General features: G+C 37.4%; 1 protein-coding gene and 1 non-coding gene across 2 annotated transcripts in view; both read right to left on the minus strand.

Moving 5' to 3' along the window:
• The window catches only part of ARHGAP32 (Rho GTPase activating protein 32), a 215,795-nt gene that overhangs the window by 27,837 nt on the left and 168,522 nt on the right, over positions 1 to 19,436 (minus strand). Inside the window, exon 11 of the mRNA XM_023208637.2 lies at positions 6,294 to 6,443. Within this exon, the coding sequence (XP_023064405.2) occupies positions 6,294 to 6,443 (150 nt within the window). The remainder of the gene's footprint in view (positions 1 to 6,293; positions 6,444 to 19,436) is intronic.
• Positions 1,309 to 1,412, minus strand: LOC111540371. Its single transcript, XR_002730958.1, has one exon. It is a non-coding gene; the product is annotated as a U6 spliceosomal RNA (small nuclear RNA).

The raw sequence follows: 19,436 nt of genomic DNA on the forward strand, positions 1-19,436 counted from the left end.
CGCTCACTCACTCATCAATCATGTATTTATTAAATCTCTTCTATTTTCCAGGCATCATGAAAGCATTACAGATACAGATGAAAAAGCTCAGTTTCAGTTTCAGGGAAGTGGTTTCCAGGCTAAAGGGACACAAGTATAGTGTTACTTATTAGAACGTGCATCATGATTCTACCTAATATGACTACCTAAAGGATTAATTTCTGGGGCTATTTGGCCCTTGCCTTTTCCTACATTTCTCTGATCTAAAATTTTGTGCATATACTACAACACAGAAATATGTTCAGGCAACAGAGTCCTCTCCGAGGGTTTCAAAATATTTGTAATATTTTGTACCAAACATAATTTTACCTAGTTTTATATAAACCTTTCACTATTTTGTTTTAGTGATCTCAATTCAAATTTTTAATGAAATTCAGTTTTAAATATGTACAGAAAAAAAAAAAATACTAAGCCTTATGAAAAAAAATCAATGATACCAGAAAAAGACATTAACGTCACAACAACAACAACAAAAACATTTTAAAGCTATAGTTAGGGATGCCAAAGTAGGCTGGGGGCAGGGGCTCATGCCTGTAATCCCAGCACTTTGGGGGCTGAGACAGGTGGATCACCTGAGGTCAGGAGTTCAAGACCAGCCTGGCCAATATGGTGAAACCCTGTCTCTACCAAAAAATACAGAAAAAAAAAAAAAAATTAGCTAGGCATGGTGGTGGGCGCTTGTAATCCCAGCTACTCAGGAGGCTGAGGCAGGAGAATCGCTTGAACCTGGGAGGCAGAGGTTGCAGTGAGCTGAGATTGTGCCATTGCACTCCAGCCTGGGCAACAAGAGCAAAACTCCATGACAAAACAAAACAAAACAAAACAAAATAAAACAAAAGGATGCCAAAGTAAATGACATATTAGTATAATCTATGCTCAAAACAGGTACTATGTATGCAGATTTGTATTTATTTCTTTTTTTTGTGGACAGATTTTTAAACAATCAGTTCCACAAATAACTGTGATATAATGTTTAATAAACTCAATTATGAACACTGCTTTGTGATAGCTAAAACTCTGTATGATTATCCTGAATCCTGACTGAACACCAGGGACCACACACAAAAGAATAAAAAGGCAATGGCCTTGTCAGGTTCCTATGTGACTTCTTACAACACTTTGAACAGAAGACACAAGTCAAGTTTGTCACTTGCTCCAACAGAGAGGTACTCAGAAGTTCAGAAAGTATAATAGGATAATCTCTCTATAAAGCTGATTTTTCACTAGGAAATATTCAGAGAATTAACCACTTACCAAAACATAATTTTATTTTATATGGAATGCTTCATGAATTTGTGTGTCATTTTTGTGCAGGGGTCACGCTTATCTCTGTATTGTTCAAATTTTAGTATATGTGCTGTCGAAGCAAGCACATAAAATGTAATTTTGATATGAGCTTCCTTCTCAGAAAAATCTAGTGCAAGGTTAATTTTGTTTAGGGTAAAGACACTATGTTAAAGTCTAAACTTTGAGAAAGACAATTATATGATACATATCAATATTATATACACTGTATGTGTCTCATCTCTCCTCACAATTATGTATATAATCATTTTTTCTTCATTTTATTCTAATTATTTTAGAGTTTAAAATACACATTCAATTCTAATTGTTTTAGACTTTAAAATAGTCTCTCCCTCTCTCTATATATGTATGTGTAAATATATACACACATATGGTATAACTGTGGTTATAGGCCATGTGACAATACATATGAAGTCTTTTTTTTTTTTTTTTTTTTTTGAGATAGGGTCTCATTCTGTTGCCTAGGCTGGAGTGCCATGGTGTGATCATGGCTCACTGCATCCTGGACCTCCTAGGCTCACGAGATCCTCCCACCTCAACCTCTCAAGTAGCTGGAACCACAGGCACGTGCCACCATGCTCAGCTAATTTAAAAAATTTTTTTGTAAAGACAGTGTCTCTACAAAAAAAAATCAATGATACTGTTCCACTCAAATAGCTTTTATCATAATTAGGCAAAAGATGAATACTGTAGTTTAACCTGCTACTTTTCAGAAAGAAGTGATATCATAGCCTCCGTCCTCCCCATCAACCTTATGAAGAATGGAAACATAACTGAAACTTCTAAGTACAACTAAAATTGAATTGATATTGGAAAGCTAATGAGCATGGCAGGACAAATTGAAAAACTCTCTTTCAATTTCTTTTTCTTTTTTTTTTGAGATGGAGTCTTGCTCTTGTCACCCAAACGTGATGGTGAGATCTTGGCTCACTGCAACCTCCACCTCCCAGGTTCAAGCAATTCTCCTGCCTCAGCCTCCTGAGTAGCTAGGATTACAGGCATGTGCCACCACGCCCGGCCAATTTTTGTATTTTTAGTAGAGACAGGATTTCACCATATTGGCCAGGATGGTCTTGAACTCCTGACCTCAGGTGATCTGCCTGTCTCGGCCTCCCAAAGTGCTGGGATTACAGGAGTGAGCCACCACGCCAGGCCTCTTTTTCATATTAATGATCACATCTAAGCAAGGTTTAACATGTTACATGGCATTAAACATGCCATGTTTCCCAGGCTGGTCTCAAACTCCTAGACTCAGGTGCTCTTCCCATCTTGGCTTCCCAAAGAGCTAAGATTACAGGCATGAGCCACCACTCCCAGCCCCCTATGAAGTCTTAAAATCCGAAAAAACTGAAATTCCTCACATATTCATTAAATCAAAGACAAACTACTAAATCACTTGGTTATTAAAAAAGTTTTATTTCCTAATTAAAATTTTAGTTAATAAACTTCAAAGGTTTCCCTTCTCCTGCTAATTTAGGCTTCATTTGAATATTCAAATGAATATCCTTCTTATGAATATTTATTCATTTATTAGCAACCCTGATGAAACAGGAAATTATTTTAATATGCCAAGTATAATATATCTGACCTCGGTCTTCGAGGTTTCTGGCTCCTAAGGTTTACTGAATTTCAATTACACTTTAATGTCACAAGTTAATTTTTTTCTAGTCATTTGAGTTTAACTTGGCAAAGAGGGATTAATGAATTATTAAATTCATTTCCAATATTCCTCTAATTTTTTTAATTGAAAAAGCAAGATAACTAAGAAAAAAAATCTAAACAATATTCTCTAATACTTTACTATAATTATATTCACTTTTCATATCACCTAAGTATCCACTTTCAAAAGTTGTATCTACTATTTATAGATAATATTTTTCAGGTTCCTACATTGTATTCAAACTTATTTGATTTATTTATTTAGAGACAGGGTTTTGCCCTGTTGCCCAGGCTGGAGTGCAGTGGCAGGATGATAGCTTACTGTAGTCTCCAACTCCTGGGGTCCAGCAATCCCCTGACCTCAGCCTCTGAACTAGCTAAGAGTATGGGTGTGTGCCACCATGCACAGCTCGTTTTGGTTTTTTTTCCTGTATAAATGGGGTTTTGCTATGCTGCCCAGGCTGGTGTAAACTCCCGGCCTCCAGCGATCCTCCTAACTTGGCCTCCCAAAATACTAGGATAACAGGCATAAGCCATCTAACCCAGCCCAAACTTAAAATTTTTAATAGCTTCAGCATTTATAGAACATTCCCCTGTATGGGTCTGGTGGCTCAGGCTTGTAATCCCAGCATTTTGGGAGGCCGAGGTGGGTGGGTCGCTTGAGTCCAGGAGTTTGAGATCAGCCTGGCCAACATGGCAAAATCCCACCTCTACAAAAAAAATACAAAAATTAGCTGGGTGTGGTGGTGCATGCCTATAGTCCCAGCTATTCAGGAAACTGAGGCAGGAGGACAGCTTGCGCCCAGGAGGCAGAGGTTGCAGTGAGCTGAGATTGTGCCACTGCACTCCAGTGTGGATGACAGAGTGAAACCTCATTTCAAAAAAGAACATTCTCCCAAAGTTGGGTATTTCATTTTCTTTGTTCTCATACATTATGCTATGATGAACACTTTTATTTCTATTTAATTATAACATTAAGATAAGTCCCTAAGGATGGATTCCTTAGATGAAAGGAACACTATAAAGTGTCTTGCTATGAAATGTCAAATGTTTCCCAAAAAGGTAGTGCTAACTCAGAACTTCCTGAAACCAACGATTCTGAACCTACTGGTAAAAATCACTGCTATATTTATGGCACTGGATATCATAATTCAGAAAAATAGCTTTGTTATTTTAATATTTACCAAAGTAAAATGGTATTTCAAAATTGCCTAAAGATATATTTCCATGATTACAAATAGGATAAACATTTTTCTGTGTAATGTTTGTATCTTTTCTCCATTCTTTTACTCAGGAACTTTAATCTTCTAAAAAATCTGAAATGATATTCTCATACACTATAATAGTAGCATTTCATCATATTCAAAAAATGATTATATTTCCTGGTCTATGGTACCTCTCCCTCTACATTGTTATTTTTCATTATATTTAAGCATCTCTTTATGGTTTTTGTTTAAATTTGAGAAAGCTATTTATTTTATCTCAAAACAAAATCAGTTCACATTGGCAATTTTATAAGTTTAAAATGGTTAACTTATACTTTTGAAGTTTCAGTATGATGAAGTGTGAATTTTTTTCAAAACTGCTATTTAATTATCTCAATATGTATTATAAATAGCTCTTCCATGTGACATGGTTCTAAAACCATACTTTTTCACAATGGATTCTTATGTATAGTAACAACTATTTCCGAACACTCTAAGCTGTTTCACTCACATTTCATTCTCTGCACAAAACTCTGCCTTTAAAAAATTTTTTTTTTTTTTTTTGAGACAAGGTCTTGCTCTGCCACCCAGGCTGGAGTGCAGTGGCGTGAAATCAGCTTACTGCAACCCCTGCCTCCCAATCTCAGGTGATTCTCCCACCTCAGCCTCTCAAGTAACTGGGATTACAGCTGCATACTACTGCACTGGCTAGTTTTTGTATTTCTGGTAGAGACCAGGTCTTGCCATGTTGTGTAGGCTGATCTCAAACTCCTAGGCTCAAGCTATCTGCCTGCCTCAGACTCCCAAAGTGCTGGGATTGCAGGCATGCGCTATCGCACACAGTGAAAACTCTGCTTTTCTGGTTTTGAATATTGCTTTAATATATAGTAAAACTAGTAAAACTAGTAAAACTCCCATCCTATCACTGATTTTTTTCTTTGACATTGTCACTGGTTGAGTTTTCCATGTGCATTTAGCTGCAAAAGTAATCCTCAGGGGTTTTTTGTTTTTGTTTTCTAGGGATCTGCATTAAGTTGGTATTAATTTGGGAATAACATCTGTTTGAAATAACATTTTATCTACTCTCTCAAGAAACACGGTACAGTTTGCATTAAATTCCTAAGTCCATTGATATTCTTTTAACAAGTAAGACCTTAATTTGAACTTGATACTATCAACTCAGAATTATTAGTATTACTTTACCATTGTTTTTCACTAATGGTCTTCTCAAAAGGCACAATGGGTATTTCCCATACTAATTTGGAATTTCACAATCACCTATTTCTGGTGTTTAACAACATCATAGGTAGATCCTACCTTCATCTTCTAGCATTTCTGAAGGAGATGCTAGAGGAAAGTGCTATTTTAAAATATAAAAGGAAAACTCCTTTTTTTCTTTCCCTCCTATCCATCCCACCATCCAACAACTAAATTCTTGATTCATAATTTATAAAGAAAGGAATATAGATTCCTACAAAAAATAAAATACAGATTCTCTACAAAAAATAAAATGAAAAATAAAAATGAGCCAGGTGTACTGGCACATGCCTGTAGTCCCAGTTACTCTGGGAGGACTGCCTAAGCCCAGGAATTCAAAGCTGCAGTCAGCTATGATCACGCCACTGCACTCCAGCTTGGGCGACAAAGCAAGGCCCTGTCTCTTTAAGAACAAAAAAATTGGAAGATTGATTTTGGCATTTTATGTCTCAAAACTATGACAGCTTTTTTTCCATAAGAAGAATTAGATAAATATTTTAGGATAAAACGTGGGTGGCAAAACTGGCTGAAGAAGCTATCTAGGGAGAAACAGAAAGTAAGGCAAAACAATAGGGTGATTGTAATATATTTCGTGTGAATGTCCTACTCTTCTGGAATAGAACATGAGCATCTCTGATGCCAAAGTGCATTCGTAGACTTTTCATTCTCAGCTCCACCCAGAACTGAGTACCTCAGAAAGCTTAATACATGCATTGAACTGAAATGAAACAGTTATCATTTGCCTAAATCGACTCCATAATTGGTCATAGAGAACCACTATGGAGAGGTCAGAAACTGAAAGTATAAGCTTGCACATTTTATTTTTACCTTCAAAACCAGAATTTAGAAGGTGCTCCCCCAGGTCACAACCAAACACCCTCTCTTTCAAGATTCCCCGCTGCTTCAGCTTCTGTTTTGTTGGACGAGACTTCATGAATGTTCGTAAGAACGTAATGAGCTTGCCGTGCTTTTTAGACACTAGAAATCAATAAAGAGAAAAGATCTGAGTTGTGGCAAGAGGTTACATTTTACTTAGCATAAAAAGAAGCATATCTCAAGAGGCTGACGGCAAAATAATCTATTATAAACATACTTTATAATCTTTAGGAAATTTCAACAGAAGTTTAGCTAAGAGTTGTGTTATAAATAACATCATAATTTTGTACTTTCTTCTTGTTGCGGGAAGTCAGGGACCCTGAACGGAAGGACCAGCTGAAGCCATAGCAGAAGAACATAAATTTTGAAGGTTTCATGGACATTTATTAGTTCCCCAAATTAATACTTTTATAATTTCTTACGCTTGTCTTTACTGCAATCTCTGAAAATAAATTGTGAAGATTTCATGGACATTTATCACTTCCCCAATCACTACTCTTGTGGTTTCCTATGCCTGTCTTTAATCTCTTAATCCCATCATCTTCATAAACTGAGGATGTATGTCACCTTAGGAGCCTGTGATGACTGTGTTAACTGCAATAATTGTTTGTAAAACATGTGTGTATGAACAATATGAAATCTGGGTATCCAAAAAGAACAGAGTAACTGCAATTTTCAGGGAACAAGGGAGATAACCATAAGGCCTGACTGCCTGAGGGGCTGGGCAGAACAAAGACATATTTCTCTTCTTGCAAAAGCAAATGGGAGAAATATCACTGAATTCTTTTTCTCAGCAAGGAATAGCCCTGGGAAAGAGAATGCAGTCCCAGCGGGAGGTCTCTAAAATGGCCGCTCCGGGACTGTCTGTCTTATGCAGTTGTAGATAAGGGATGAAATACGTCCTGGTCTCCTGCAGCACCCCCAGGCTTACTAGGATTAGGAAATTCCTGCCTAGTCAGGAATTTCAAATTTTAGTCAGACCAGTTCTCTGTTCTTGAACCCTGTTTCCTGTTAAGATGTTTATCAATGACAATGCGTGCGCAGCGGGACATGAAACTTCATCAGCAATTCTAATTTTGCCTTGGTCCTCTGATCTTACTCCGCCCCCATTTGCCTTGTGATATTTTATTGTCTTGTGAAGCATGTGATCTCTGTGACCCACATCCTATTCGTAAACTCCCTCCCCTTTGAAAACTGCTAATAAAAACCTGCTGGTTTTGCGGCTCAGGGGGCATCACAGAACCTGCCAACAAGTGATGTCTCCCCTGGACACCCCAGCTTTAAAATTTCTCTCTTTTGTACTCTTTCCCTTTGTTTCTCAGACTGGCCAACACTTAGGGAAAATAGAAAAGAACCTACATTAAAATACTCGGGGCTGGTTCCCCCGATATCTTCTCACCACCTTACCTTATGAGACTGTAAGCAAATTTAAGTGTTGTAACCCATGATGTTTGAATCAAGCTGGTAAACCAGTCATCTTCCCAATGCATACTTAAGGATGTTACAGGATTACAAGAGGAACCTGAGTTTTACTGAATATATTGCTTTGGAGATCTTTATAATAAGTAAGACTTAAAATGGTGTAAAAGTGGTTTGCATTTCTAGTCAATTTTTAAATTATTTTACTTGATGGTTAGAAATTTTCATAGTACTTGTAATCTGTTGAAAATAACTGAAAAAAGAAAACTCTCATTTTGCAAAGAGGACAATCCCATAATGACACAGAACACACTTGTCAACCTAATGGCTATATACATACAAAACACACACCCACACAAGCATCAGATCTTCCATTAACATTCATCTATAATATACTAAGTACATCATCTTAAATCCTTTATAGATCAAGGAAAAAGATGAGTAAATTAATATTTGAAAAAATATTTCCACTGACTGATACATTAGAAAGACAACTGAAAAAAACGGAAAGTGAACAAATCCCTTAAAAATCACTTTTGCTGAGAAGTGCAGCTTATAGGGATAATTATGCTAAAAGTCAACATACAACAATATCATGAGCTCAAAGATTAGTTGTTAAATAGAAGACTAAGCTGGATGGCCTCAATCCACCTACTAAGTTTGCAGATGATTACTGAGAGTCTTACTGAGGCCTATTACACATTTTTAAAATTTTCATGGGTACACAGTAGGTATATGTATTTATGGGTACGTATTTTGATACAAACATGCAATGTGTAATAATCACACCAGGGTAAATGGGGTATCCATCCCCTCAAGCACTTATCCTTTGTGTTGCAAACAATCTAATTATAGTATTTTAGTTATTTTTTAATGTACGTTTAAATTATTTTTGACTGTAGTCAGCCTGTTGTGCTATCAAATGCTAGGTCTTACTCATTCTTTCTATTTTTTGTCCCCGTTAACCATCCCTATTTCCACCCCCCAACATCAGCTTATTACTCTTTCTGGCCTCTGGTAACCATCCTTCTACTCTCTGTCTCCATAATTTCCACTGTTTGGATTTTCAGATCCCACAAATAAGTGAGAATGTGCAAAGTTTATCTTTCTGTGCTTGGCTTATTTCACTTAATATAATGACGTCCAGTTTCATCCATGTTGTTGCAAATGACTGAATCTCATTATTTTTTTATGGCTGAATACTGACTGCCCCATTGTGTATATGTATCACATTTTCTTTATCCATTCATCTGCTGATGAACACTTAGGCTGCTTACAAACCTTGGCTATTGTGAGCAGGGATACAACAAACATGGGAGTGCAGATATCTCTTCTATATATGAATTTCTTTTCTTTTGGGTATATACCCAGCAGTAGGATTGCTGTATTGTATAACAGCTCTATTTTTAGGTTTTTGAGGACCCTCAAACTGTTCTCTATAGTGGCTGTGTTAATTTACATTCCCACTGACAGCATAAAAGGGTTCCCTTTTCTCCACATTTGTTACTGCCTGTCTCTTGGATAAAAACCATTTTAACTAGAGTGAGATAACATCTCATTGTAGTTTTAATTTGCATTTCTCTGATGATCAATGATGTTCAGCATCTTTTATATACCTGCTCGCCATTTGTATGTCTTCTTTTAAGAAATGGCTATTCAGATCTTTTGCCCATTTGTTAATCAAATTATTATTTTCCTTTGAGTTGTTTGAGCTCCTTATATATTCCGGTTATTAATCCTTTGTCAGATGGGTAGTTTGCAAATATTTTCTCCCATTCTGTGGGTTGTCTTTTCACTTTACTGATTGTTTCTTTTGTTGTGCAGAAGCTTTTAAACTTGATGTGATCCCATTGTCCATTTTTGCCTTGGTTGCCTATGCTTGTCTGGTATTACTCAAGAAATCTTTGCCCCTCTAATTTTCCTGGAGATTTTTCCCAATTTTTTTAGTAGTTTTATAATTTGAGGTCTTAGATTTAAGTCTTCAATCCATTTGGACTTAATTTTTGTATAAGGTGAGAAAGAGGGGTCTAGTTTCATTCTTCTGCACATGGATATCCAGTTTTCCCAGCACCATTTATTGAAGAGACTGTTATTTCCCCAGTGTATGCTCTTGGCACCTTTGATAAAAATGAGTTCATTGTAGGTGTGTGGATTTGTTTCTGGGTTCTCTATTTTGTTCCACTGGTTCATGTGTCTGTATTTATGTCATGCTGTTTTGGTTATCATAACTCTGCAATATAATTTGAAGTCAGGTAATGTGATCCCTCCAGTTTTGTTCTTTTAGCTTAGGATTGCTATGGCTATTATTTAGTTCCATATAAATATTACTATATATTTTTCTATTCCTGTGAAGTATGTCATTGGTATTTTGATAGGAATTGCACTAAATCTGTAGTGTGGTTTGGGTAATAAGGACATTTTCAACAATATCAACTCTCCCAGTCCATGAACGTGGAATACCTTTCCATTTATTTGTGTTCTCTTCCATTTCTTGCATCAGTGTTTTACAGTTTTCATCATAAAGATCTTACACTTCTTTGGTTAATTCCTAGGTATTTTATTTTATTTGCAGCTATTATAAATGGGATTGCTTTCTTGATTTCTTTTTCAGATTGTTCACTGTTGGGATACAGAAATGCTACTGATTTTTTCATGTTAATTTTGTATTCTGCCACTTTACTGAATTTATCAGTTCAAATAGTTTTTTAGTGGAGTATTTAGGATCTCCAAATACAAGATTATGTCACCTGCAAACAAGGATAATTTGGCTTCTTCTTCTTCTTCAGTTTGAGTGCTCTTTATTTCTTTCTCTTTTCTGACTGCTCTAGCCAGAATTTCCAATACCATGTTAAAGAAGAGTGGTAAAAGTGGGAATCATTGTCATGTTCCTGATCTTAACAGACTTTCAGTTTTTCCTCATTCAGTAGGATGCTAACTCTGGGTCTGTAGTATATGGCTTTTATTATGCTGAAACATGTTCCTTCTATACCTATTTTTTTAGGGGTTTTATCAAGAAGGGATGTTTAATTTTTATCAAATGCTTTTTCAGCATTAATTGAAATGTTCATATGGTACTGTGCTTCACTTTGTTGATATGATGTATTGCATGTATTGATTTGTGTATGTTGAACTATCCCTGCATCCCTGGGATAAATCCCACTTGGCCATGATGAATGACCTTGCTAATGTGTTGCTGAATTTGGTTTGCTAGTATTTTGAGATTTTTTTTGCATCAATATTCGTCAGTGATATTGGCCTGTAGTTTTCTTTTTTTGATGTGTCATTGGTTTTGGTATCAGTGTAATACTGGCTCTGTAGAATCAGTTTGGAAGTATTCTCTCCTCTATTTTCTGAATACAGTAGAATTGGTAGTTGTTCTTCTTTGATTAAATATTTGGTAAAATTCAGCAGTTAAGTCATTGAGTCCTGGGCTTTTCTTTGCTGGGAGACTTTTTATTATAATTTTTATCTCATTATTTGTTATTGGTCTGTTCAGGTTTTGGATTTCTTCATGGTTTGATCTTGATAGGCTGAACGTGTCTAGGAGTTTATCCACTTATTCTAGATTTTCCAATTTACTGGCATATAGTTGCTCATAATAGCCACTAATGATCCCTTGAATTTCTGCAGTGTCAATTGCAATGTTTCCTATTTCACATCTGATTTTATTTGGGTCTTCTTTTTTTTTTCCTTAGTCTAGCTAAAGGTTTGTCAATTTTGTTTAACTTTTCAAAAAATCAACTTTTTCTTTTGTTGATCTTTGGTGTTTTCTTTTCAATTTCACTTGTATCTGCTCTGATCATTTATTATTGCTTTTTCTTCTACTAATTTGGGTTTGGTTTATTCTTGCTTTTTCTAGTTCTTCAAAATACACTGCTAGGGTGTTTTTCTTGTTTCTCATGTAGGTACTTATAGCTATACATTTCCCTTTTAGTACAGCTTTTATTGTATCACATAGGTTTTGATATGTTGTTTCTATAATCATTTGTTTCAAGAAATTTTTTCAGTTTCCTTATCTCTTCATTGACTCACCGTCTTTCAGGAGTATACTGTTTAATTTCCATGTGTTTGTACAGTTTCCAAAATTCCTTGTTACTGATTTCTAATTTTAGTCTGTTGTGGCCAGAGATGCTTGATATCATTTCAATGTTTTCTTTTTGAATACTTTTAGATTTGTGTGACCTAACATATGGGCTATCCTTGAGAATAATCCACATGCTAAGGAGAAGAATATGTATACTGTAGCTGTTGGATGAAATGTCCTGCAAATATTTATTAGGTCTATTTAGTCTATAGTACACATTAGGTCCTATGTTGATTTTCTGTCTGTAACATCTGTACAATGCTGAAAGTGGGATACTGAAGTCTCCAGCTATTATTGTATTGGGATCTCTCTCTCTTTAGCTCTAACAATATTTGCTTGATATTTCTGGGTGCTCTAGTGTTGGGTGCATATATATTTACAGTTGTTATATCTTTTGGCTAAATTGACCCCTTTATTATCATATAGTGACGTTCTTTGTCTCTTCTTATAGTTTTTGTCTTGAAATCTATTTTGTCTCATATAAGTATAGCTACTCCTGCTCTTTTTTGGTTTCCATTGACATGGAATATCTTTTTCCATCCCTTTCTTTTCAGTCTCTGTATATCTTTATAGATGAAGTGTGTTTCCTATAGGCAACAGGTCATTGGGTCTTGTTTTTTCATCCGTCCAGCCACTCTATGTCTTTTATTGAAGAGTTTAGTCCATTTACTTTCGATGTTATTATTGGTAAGTTCAGACTTCCTCCAACCATTTTGTTATTTGCTTCCTGGTGGTTTTGTGGTCTTCTTTTCCTTCTTTCCTTCCTTCCTGTCTTCCTTTTAGTAAAGGTGATTTTCTCTGGTGGTATGATATAATTTCTAGCTTTCTACTTTTAGTGTATGCATTGTATGCTTTCGGATTTGAGGTTATAATGAGGCTTGCGAATACTATCTTATGACCCATTTTTAAGCAGATAACAGCACTGCACAAACAAGCAAAAAGAAAACTAACAGACTGTATGCTTTAACTTCATCCTTTGCTTTTTAACTTTTTGTTTTTTCTATTTATATCTTATTATACTGTCTACATCTTGAAAGGTTGTTCTAGCTATTATTTTTTATTGGTTCATCATTTAGTCTTCTACTTAAGAGCAGTTTATACACTACAGTTAGTGTTATAATATTCCATGTCTGTGTACTTACTATTAGCAGTGAGTTTTGTATCTTCATATAATTTCTTATTGTTCATTAATGTCGTTTTCTTTCCGACTGAAGTATTCCCTTTAGTATTTCTTGTAGGACAGGTCTGGTGTTGATGAAATTCCTCAGCTTTTATTTGTCTGGGAAAGTGTTTACTTCTCCTTCATGTCTGAAGGATATTTTCACCAGATATACTACTCTAGGGTAAAGTGTTTTCCTTTAGCACTGTAAATATGTCATGCCACTCATTCTCTCTTAAAGTTTCCACTGAAAAGTGTGCTGCCAGATATACTGGAGCTCCATTGTATGTTCTTTTTTCTTCCTGCTATTAGTATCCTTTCTTTATTCTTGATCTTTGGGAGTTTGATTATTAAAATGTCTTGAGGTAGTCTTTTCTGGGTTAAATCTGTTTAGTGTTTTGTAAACTTCTTGTGTTTGGATAGTGGTATCTTTCATTTTGGGAATTCTCTGTTACTATCTCTTTGAACAATAAACTTTCTACCCCTATCTCTTTCTCTACCTCCTCTTTAAGGCCAGTAACTTAGATATGCCCAATTAAGACTATTTTCATAGGCATGCTTCATTCTTTTTTCTTTTGTCTCCTTTGTGTATTTTCAGCCTGTCTTCAAGCTCACTAATCTTCCACTTGATCAATTCTGCTATTAACAGATTCTGATGTATCTTCAGGACATCAACTGCATTTTTGAACTCCAGAACTTTTGCTAGATTCTTCTTATTTCAACCTCTTAAACTTATAGGATAGAATTCTGACTTCCTTCTCTGCGTTATCTTGAATTTCTCTGAGTTTCATCAAAATGACTATTTCAAATTCTCTGTCTGAAAGGTCACACACCTCTAGGGTTGGTGCCTGGTACCTTATTTACTTCATTTGGTGAGGTCATGTTTTCCTGGATGGTCTTGATGCTTGTGGATGTTTGTCAGTGTCTGAGAATTGAAGAGTCAGGTATTTATTGTACTCTTCACAGTCTGGGCTTGTTTGTGCCTGTCCTTCTTAGGAAAGCTTTCCAGGTATTCAAAAGAAGTTGAGTGTTGTGATCTGCATCACAATACAAGCTGTATCTGAATTAGTGGACACCCCAATTCAATAATGCTGTAGTTTTTGCAAATTTGTACAGGTACTGCCTTGGTGGTCTTCGATAGGATCCAGAAGCATTCTCTGGATTACCAGGCAGAGACTTTTGTTTTCTTCTCTTACTTTCTCCCAAACAAAGTCTCTCTCTGTCTCTGTGATAAGCTACCTGGAGCTGGGGTGAAACAAGCACCTGTGGCCACCACCACCGGGACTGCACTGGGTCAAACCCAAAGCCAGTATAGCACTGGGTCTTGCCCAAAGCCCACTGTAACTGGTACCTGGCTACTGCCTGTGTTTGTTCAAGGACCTAGGACTGTATAATAAGCAGGTGGTAAAGCCAGCCCAGCTGTGTCATTCCTTTCAAGGCGGTGAGTTCCCCCAGGCCCTAGGTGGGTCCAGAGATGCTGTCCAGGAGCCAGCGACTGCCGTCAAAAACTTCAGAAATCTACCTGTTGTTCTACTATATTGCAGCTGAGCTGGCACTGAAACCACGAGACGCAGTCCTTCCTACTCTTCCCTCCCCTTTCCACAGGCAGAGGAGCCCCACCCCATGGCCACCACAAGCCCACAGGGAGTACTGCCACGTTACCACTGATGTTCACTCAAGGCCCAAAGGCTCTTGTCAGCTTGTGGCTAATGCTGCCCGGCCTGGAACTCATCCTTCACGGCAGTGGGCTCCCCTCTGGCCCAGGGCAGGTCCAGAAATGCTGACCAAGCACCAAGGCCTAGAATCAGAGTCCCCAAGAGTCTGCAGAGTGCTCTATCCCACTGTGGCCAAGCTGGTACCTAAGGTGCAAGGCAAAGTCCCCTTTACTTTTCCCAAGCAGAAGGAGTCTTCCACCAGAGCCACCACAGCTAGGAACGAGCTGGGTTTCAATTGAAGCCAGCTTACCTCAGAGTCTCCCTTGGCCCATGGCATACTACCCAGGTATCACTGCTGGTTATTCAGGGTCCAAGGGCTTTTTAGTCTGCGGGTGATGGGGCCTGCTAAGACAGTCCTTCCCTTGAAGGCAGTGGGTTCCCTTCTGGCCCCAGGTGTATCTAGAAATGTGGTCCAGGAGCTAGGGCCTGGAATGGGGGCCTCACAACTCTCACCAGTGCCCTTTCCTACCACGGCTGAGCTGGTATCCAAGATGCAAGACAAAGTCCTCTTTAATCTTCCTTCTACTCTTCCCAAGCAGAAAGAAGGGATCTGTTTTGGAGTCATAAACTGTCCTGCCTAGGGTAAGGGGAGAGGTGGCACAAGCACCCCCTTAGCCACCCTGGTTGGTGTCTCAGTAGGTCATTGGTCTCTCAAGTCCATTGGCTCTGGGCCCAGTTCAGCATTAAGACTTGCCTAGGAGTTGCAGTCCTTGCAGCCTAGACTGCTTTTCAAATTTATTCAAGGCCCCAGAGCACTTCAGCTTGCAGTGGTGAGGCTAGTTGCAGCTGAGTTCTGACCGCTGGGATAGGAGATTTCCCCTCTATCTAAGGCTGTCTAAATGCTCCCTCCACGGATGGGCATCATCTAAGTTCAACCCGGTTTTGCTTTCCACTGTGACAGGGCAGCAGTGAGTTCAAGATAAAGTCTCAAAATCCCTCAGTTCTCCCTGAAGAGAGAGCACAGGTTCTCTCTCTGTGCCACAGGGCCACTACCGGGGGACAGGGTAGGGGGTGGCAAAGGTGATTTAAGACTGGTTTTTCCTACCCTCCCTAGTGCTTCTTTCAGCAATAGGAAGGTAAAACCAGGTACTATGAGTGCTCATCTGATTTTTGGTTCCTATGGGGAGTGTTTTTTCATGTGTGTAGAGTTGTGAAATTTGGTACTCCTGAAGGGGAAACAATCAGTGAAGCCTTTTATTTGGCCGTCCTGCTTTGCCACTCCCCTACTATACAGTCGTGAATGAATCCAAACCTTAACATTCCTGAACAGATGAGGACTCCTAAGGGAACCTTGTGTGCCTAGAGTAACTTATGGCCTAGATAGAACACTAGATGGGCTAGTCTACACAAGATTAGACATCTGCCATCCATTTCTTTTCATTCTACGGAAAACATTATTTACAGACATTAGTTCTTTTTTATAGACTACACAAGGTAACAAACCATCCTGGTTAGTCCATGACTGACAAGTTTCCTGAGACATGGAACTTTCCAGGCTAAAACCTGTAAAAGTCTTGGACAAAGTACAACAAAGCCGTCTTCCTAGACCATAACACAGATTAAATGTAAAACATTTATCCTTTTCTATAACACCTGTTAAAACTTACTTGCAATCTCAATACAATGTTGATGCTCTCTCTGACATGCATGCTCTGAAACTCTGAGTAAATTATAACCTCTGTTGTATCTGAGATTCCTCAAAGTAAAATTAAACTACATGCTCACTTTTCTACTAATGAGGCATTTATAGTACAGAGGTTAACTTCAGAAGTTTGTCACATATAATATTACTATATTAAAAGTTACAGGCTGGTGTAATTATTCTCCTCTAGCTGCTAGCAGATTGTGTGTAATGAATCTTTGTTACAGAGTGGTCATCAAACCATTTATGTTCTTTTTTTTTTTTTTTTGAGACAGAGTCTCGCTCTGTCGCCCAGGCTGGAGTGCAGTGGCCAGATCTCAGCTCACTGCAAGCTCCGCCTCCCGGGTTTACGCCATTCTCCTGCTTCAGCCTCCCAAGTAGCTAGGACTACAGGTGCCCGCCACCTCGCCCGGCTAGTTTTTTGTATTTTTATAGTAGAGACGGGGTTTCACTGTGTTAGCCAGGATGGTCTTGATCTCCTGACCTCGTGATCGGCCCGTCTCGGCCTCCCAAAGTGCTGGGATTACAGGCTTGAGCCACCGTGCCCGGCCATGTTCATTTTTAAACATCTTCCATACCAACTTTAAAATAATTTTGACAAGATCCCCAGAAAACTAGTAAGTTTGGTTTGCAACAATTTAACATTATATAGTAATTTGGAAGAATTTTAATTTCTGTAATATTCAATATTTCTATATGGAAAGCGTATGTCATAATTTTTCTAAATCTGTTATTATCTCTCAAAAGATTTTTCTAACTTTCCTCATAAAGGACTCATTCCACATATTTCTTATTAGGAATATTGCTAGGTGACTTAATTTTTTTCTGCTTTAGTAGAATAATACCTTGCGTCAATTATGCCCTTCACTGGTAATTACTAGTATGCTGGAAAAGAATTTTTTTTCTTCAACTTTTATTTTATGTTCCGGAGTATATGTGCAGGATGTGCAAGTTTGTTATATAGGTAAACATGTGCCATGATGGTTTGCTGCACAGATCATCCAATCACCTAAGTATTAAGCCCAGCATCCATTAACTATTCTTCCTGATGCTCTCCCTCCCCCTAACTATCTCGACAAGCCCTACTGCGTGTTGTTCCCCCCATGCATCTATGTGTTCTCATTGTTCAGCTCCCACTTATAAGTGAGAACATGCAGTGTTTGGTTTTCTGTTCCTGCCTTTGTTTGTTGAGGATAATGACTTCTACACCCAAACATGTCCTTGCAAAGGACATAATCTTGTTCCTTTTATAGCTGCATAAAATGATGTATGTGTACCCCTTTTTTTTTAAATCTAGTCTATCATTGATGAATGTTTGAGTTGATTCCGTGTCTTTGCTATTTTGAACAGTGCTACAATGAACATATGGGTGCATGTATCTTTGAAATAGAAAGATTTATATGTGTTTGGGTATACACCCAGTAATGGGATTGCTGGGTCAAATGGTATTTCTGCTTCCAGATCTTTGAGGAACTGCCACACTGTCTTCCGCAATGGTTGAACTAATTTACATTCCCACCAACAGTGTAAAAGTGTTCGTTTTTCTCTGCAACCTTGCCAGCATCTGTTGTTTCTTGAGTTTTTAATAATCTCCATTCTGACTGGCGTGAGATGGTATCTCATTGTGGTTTTGATTTTTATTTCTCTAATGATCAGTGATGTTTGGTTGGTGGGATGAATGTCTTCTTTTGAGAAGTGTCTGCTCATGTCCTTTGCCCACTTTTTAATGGGGTTTTTTTTTTTTCTTGTAAACTTAAGTTCCCTGTAGACTCTGGATATTAGACCTTTGTCATATGGATAGATTGCAAACATTTTCTTCCATTATGTAGACTGTTCACTCTGATGATAGTTTCTTTTGCTGTACTGAATCTCTTTAGCTTAATTAGATCCCATTTGTCAATTTTTGCTTTTGTTGCAATTGCTTTTGATGTTTTCGTCATGAAATCTTTGCCCATACCTATGTCCTGAATGGTATTGCCCAGATTTTCTTCTAGGGTTTTTATAGTTTTGGGTTTTACTATTTAAGTCTTTAATCCATCTTGAATTGATTTTTGTGTAAGGTGTAAGGAAGGGGTCCAGTTTCAATTTTCTGTATATGGTTAGCCAGTTCTCCCAGCACCATTTATTAAATAGGGTATACTTTCCCTGTTACTTGTTTTTGTCAGGTTTGTTGAAGATCAGATGGTTGTAGGCATGCAATCTTATTTCTGAGTTCTCTATTCTCAGAAAACAATTTCTTAATGTATAGCTCACATCTGAGCATTTACTAAACTCTCAATAATTTTAGAAGGATATTAGTTGATTCTTTTGAATTTCATGGATATGCAACTGTGTCAAAGTAAATACGGCCATTCTAGCTTTTGTCTGATAGTAAAAGCTTCTGATTTCTGTTTCAGATTTTGTCCAGAACTTCCAAAATACATGTTAACAGTAGGCATTTATATTTTGATGCTGAATTTGATGAAAATAACTGTCAAATTTGGTAACTGCATATGATGTATATAAGAAAGCATTCTTTAAGTAACATATTTCTAAGAATGTTTCAAAGGAATAGAGAGTGAATATTAACTATTAATCATTTAGCAACAAATGTGTAAGTGCCTACCATAACTTAGGAACTGCTCTAAGTCATGAGATTACGATGGGGAACAGGAGAGACAAGGTTCTTGCTGTCACAGAGCTTACTGATGGCAGACAACGAATGATTAAATAGTAATATGGATACAGCCAGCATTTATTTTACACTTAGTATGTACAAATAACTACCTAAGTGTTTATATTTATTAATCATTCATTTCTCACAGCCCACTATTAGGAAAATATTAATACTATACCCATTTTTAGATGAAGAAACTGAGGCAGAGAATGCTACGTTAATGTGCTCACTGTCACATAACCGGGATTCCAAATCAGGGCATTTAGCATACAGCCCAAACTCTTATCCACTAAATGACACTGCCTAAATGAAGGCAACAAAGTAATATCAGATTATTTATAGTGGCTAATAAAAAAATAAACAGCCTGACGTATTAGTGACTTGAAAGAAACTGCATTAAACAGAGAGGTAAGGAACAGT

Source organism: Piliocolobus tephrosceles, chromosome 13 (assembly GCF_002776525.5).
Source record: "Piliocolobus tephrosceles isolate RC106 chromosome 13, ASM277652v3, whole genome shotgun sequence".
Lineage (NCBI taxonomy): Eukaryota > Metazoa > Chordata > Mammalia > Primates > Cercopithecidae > Piliocolobus > Piliocolobus tephrosceles.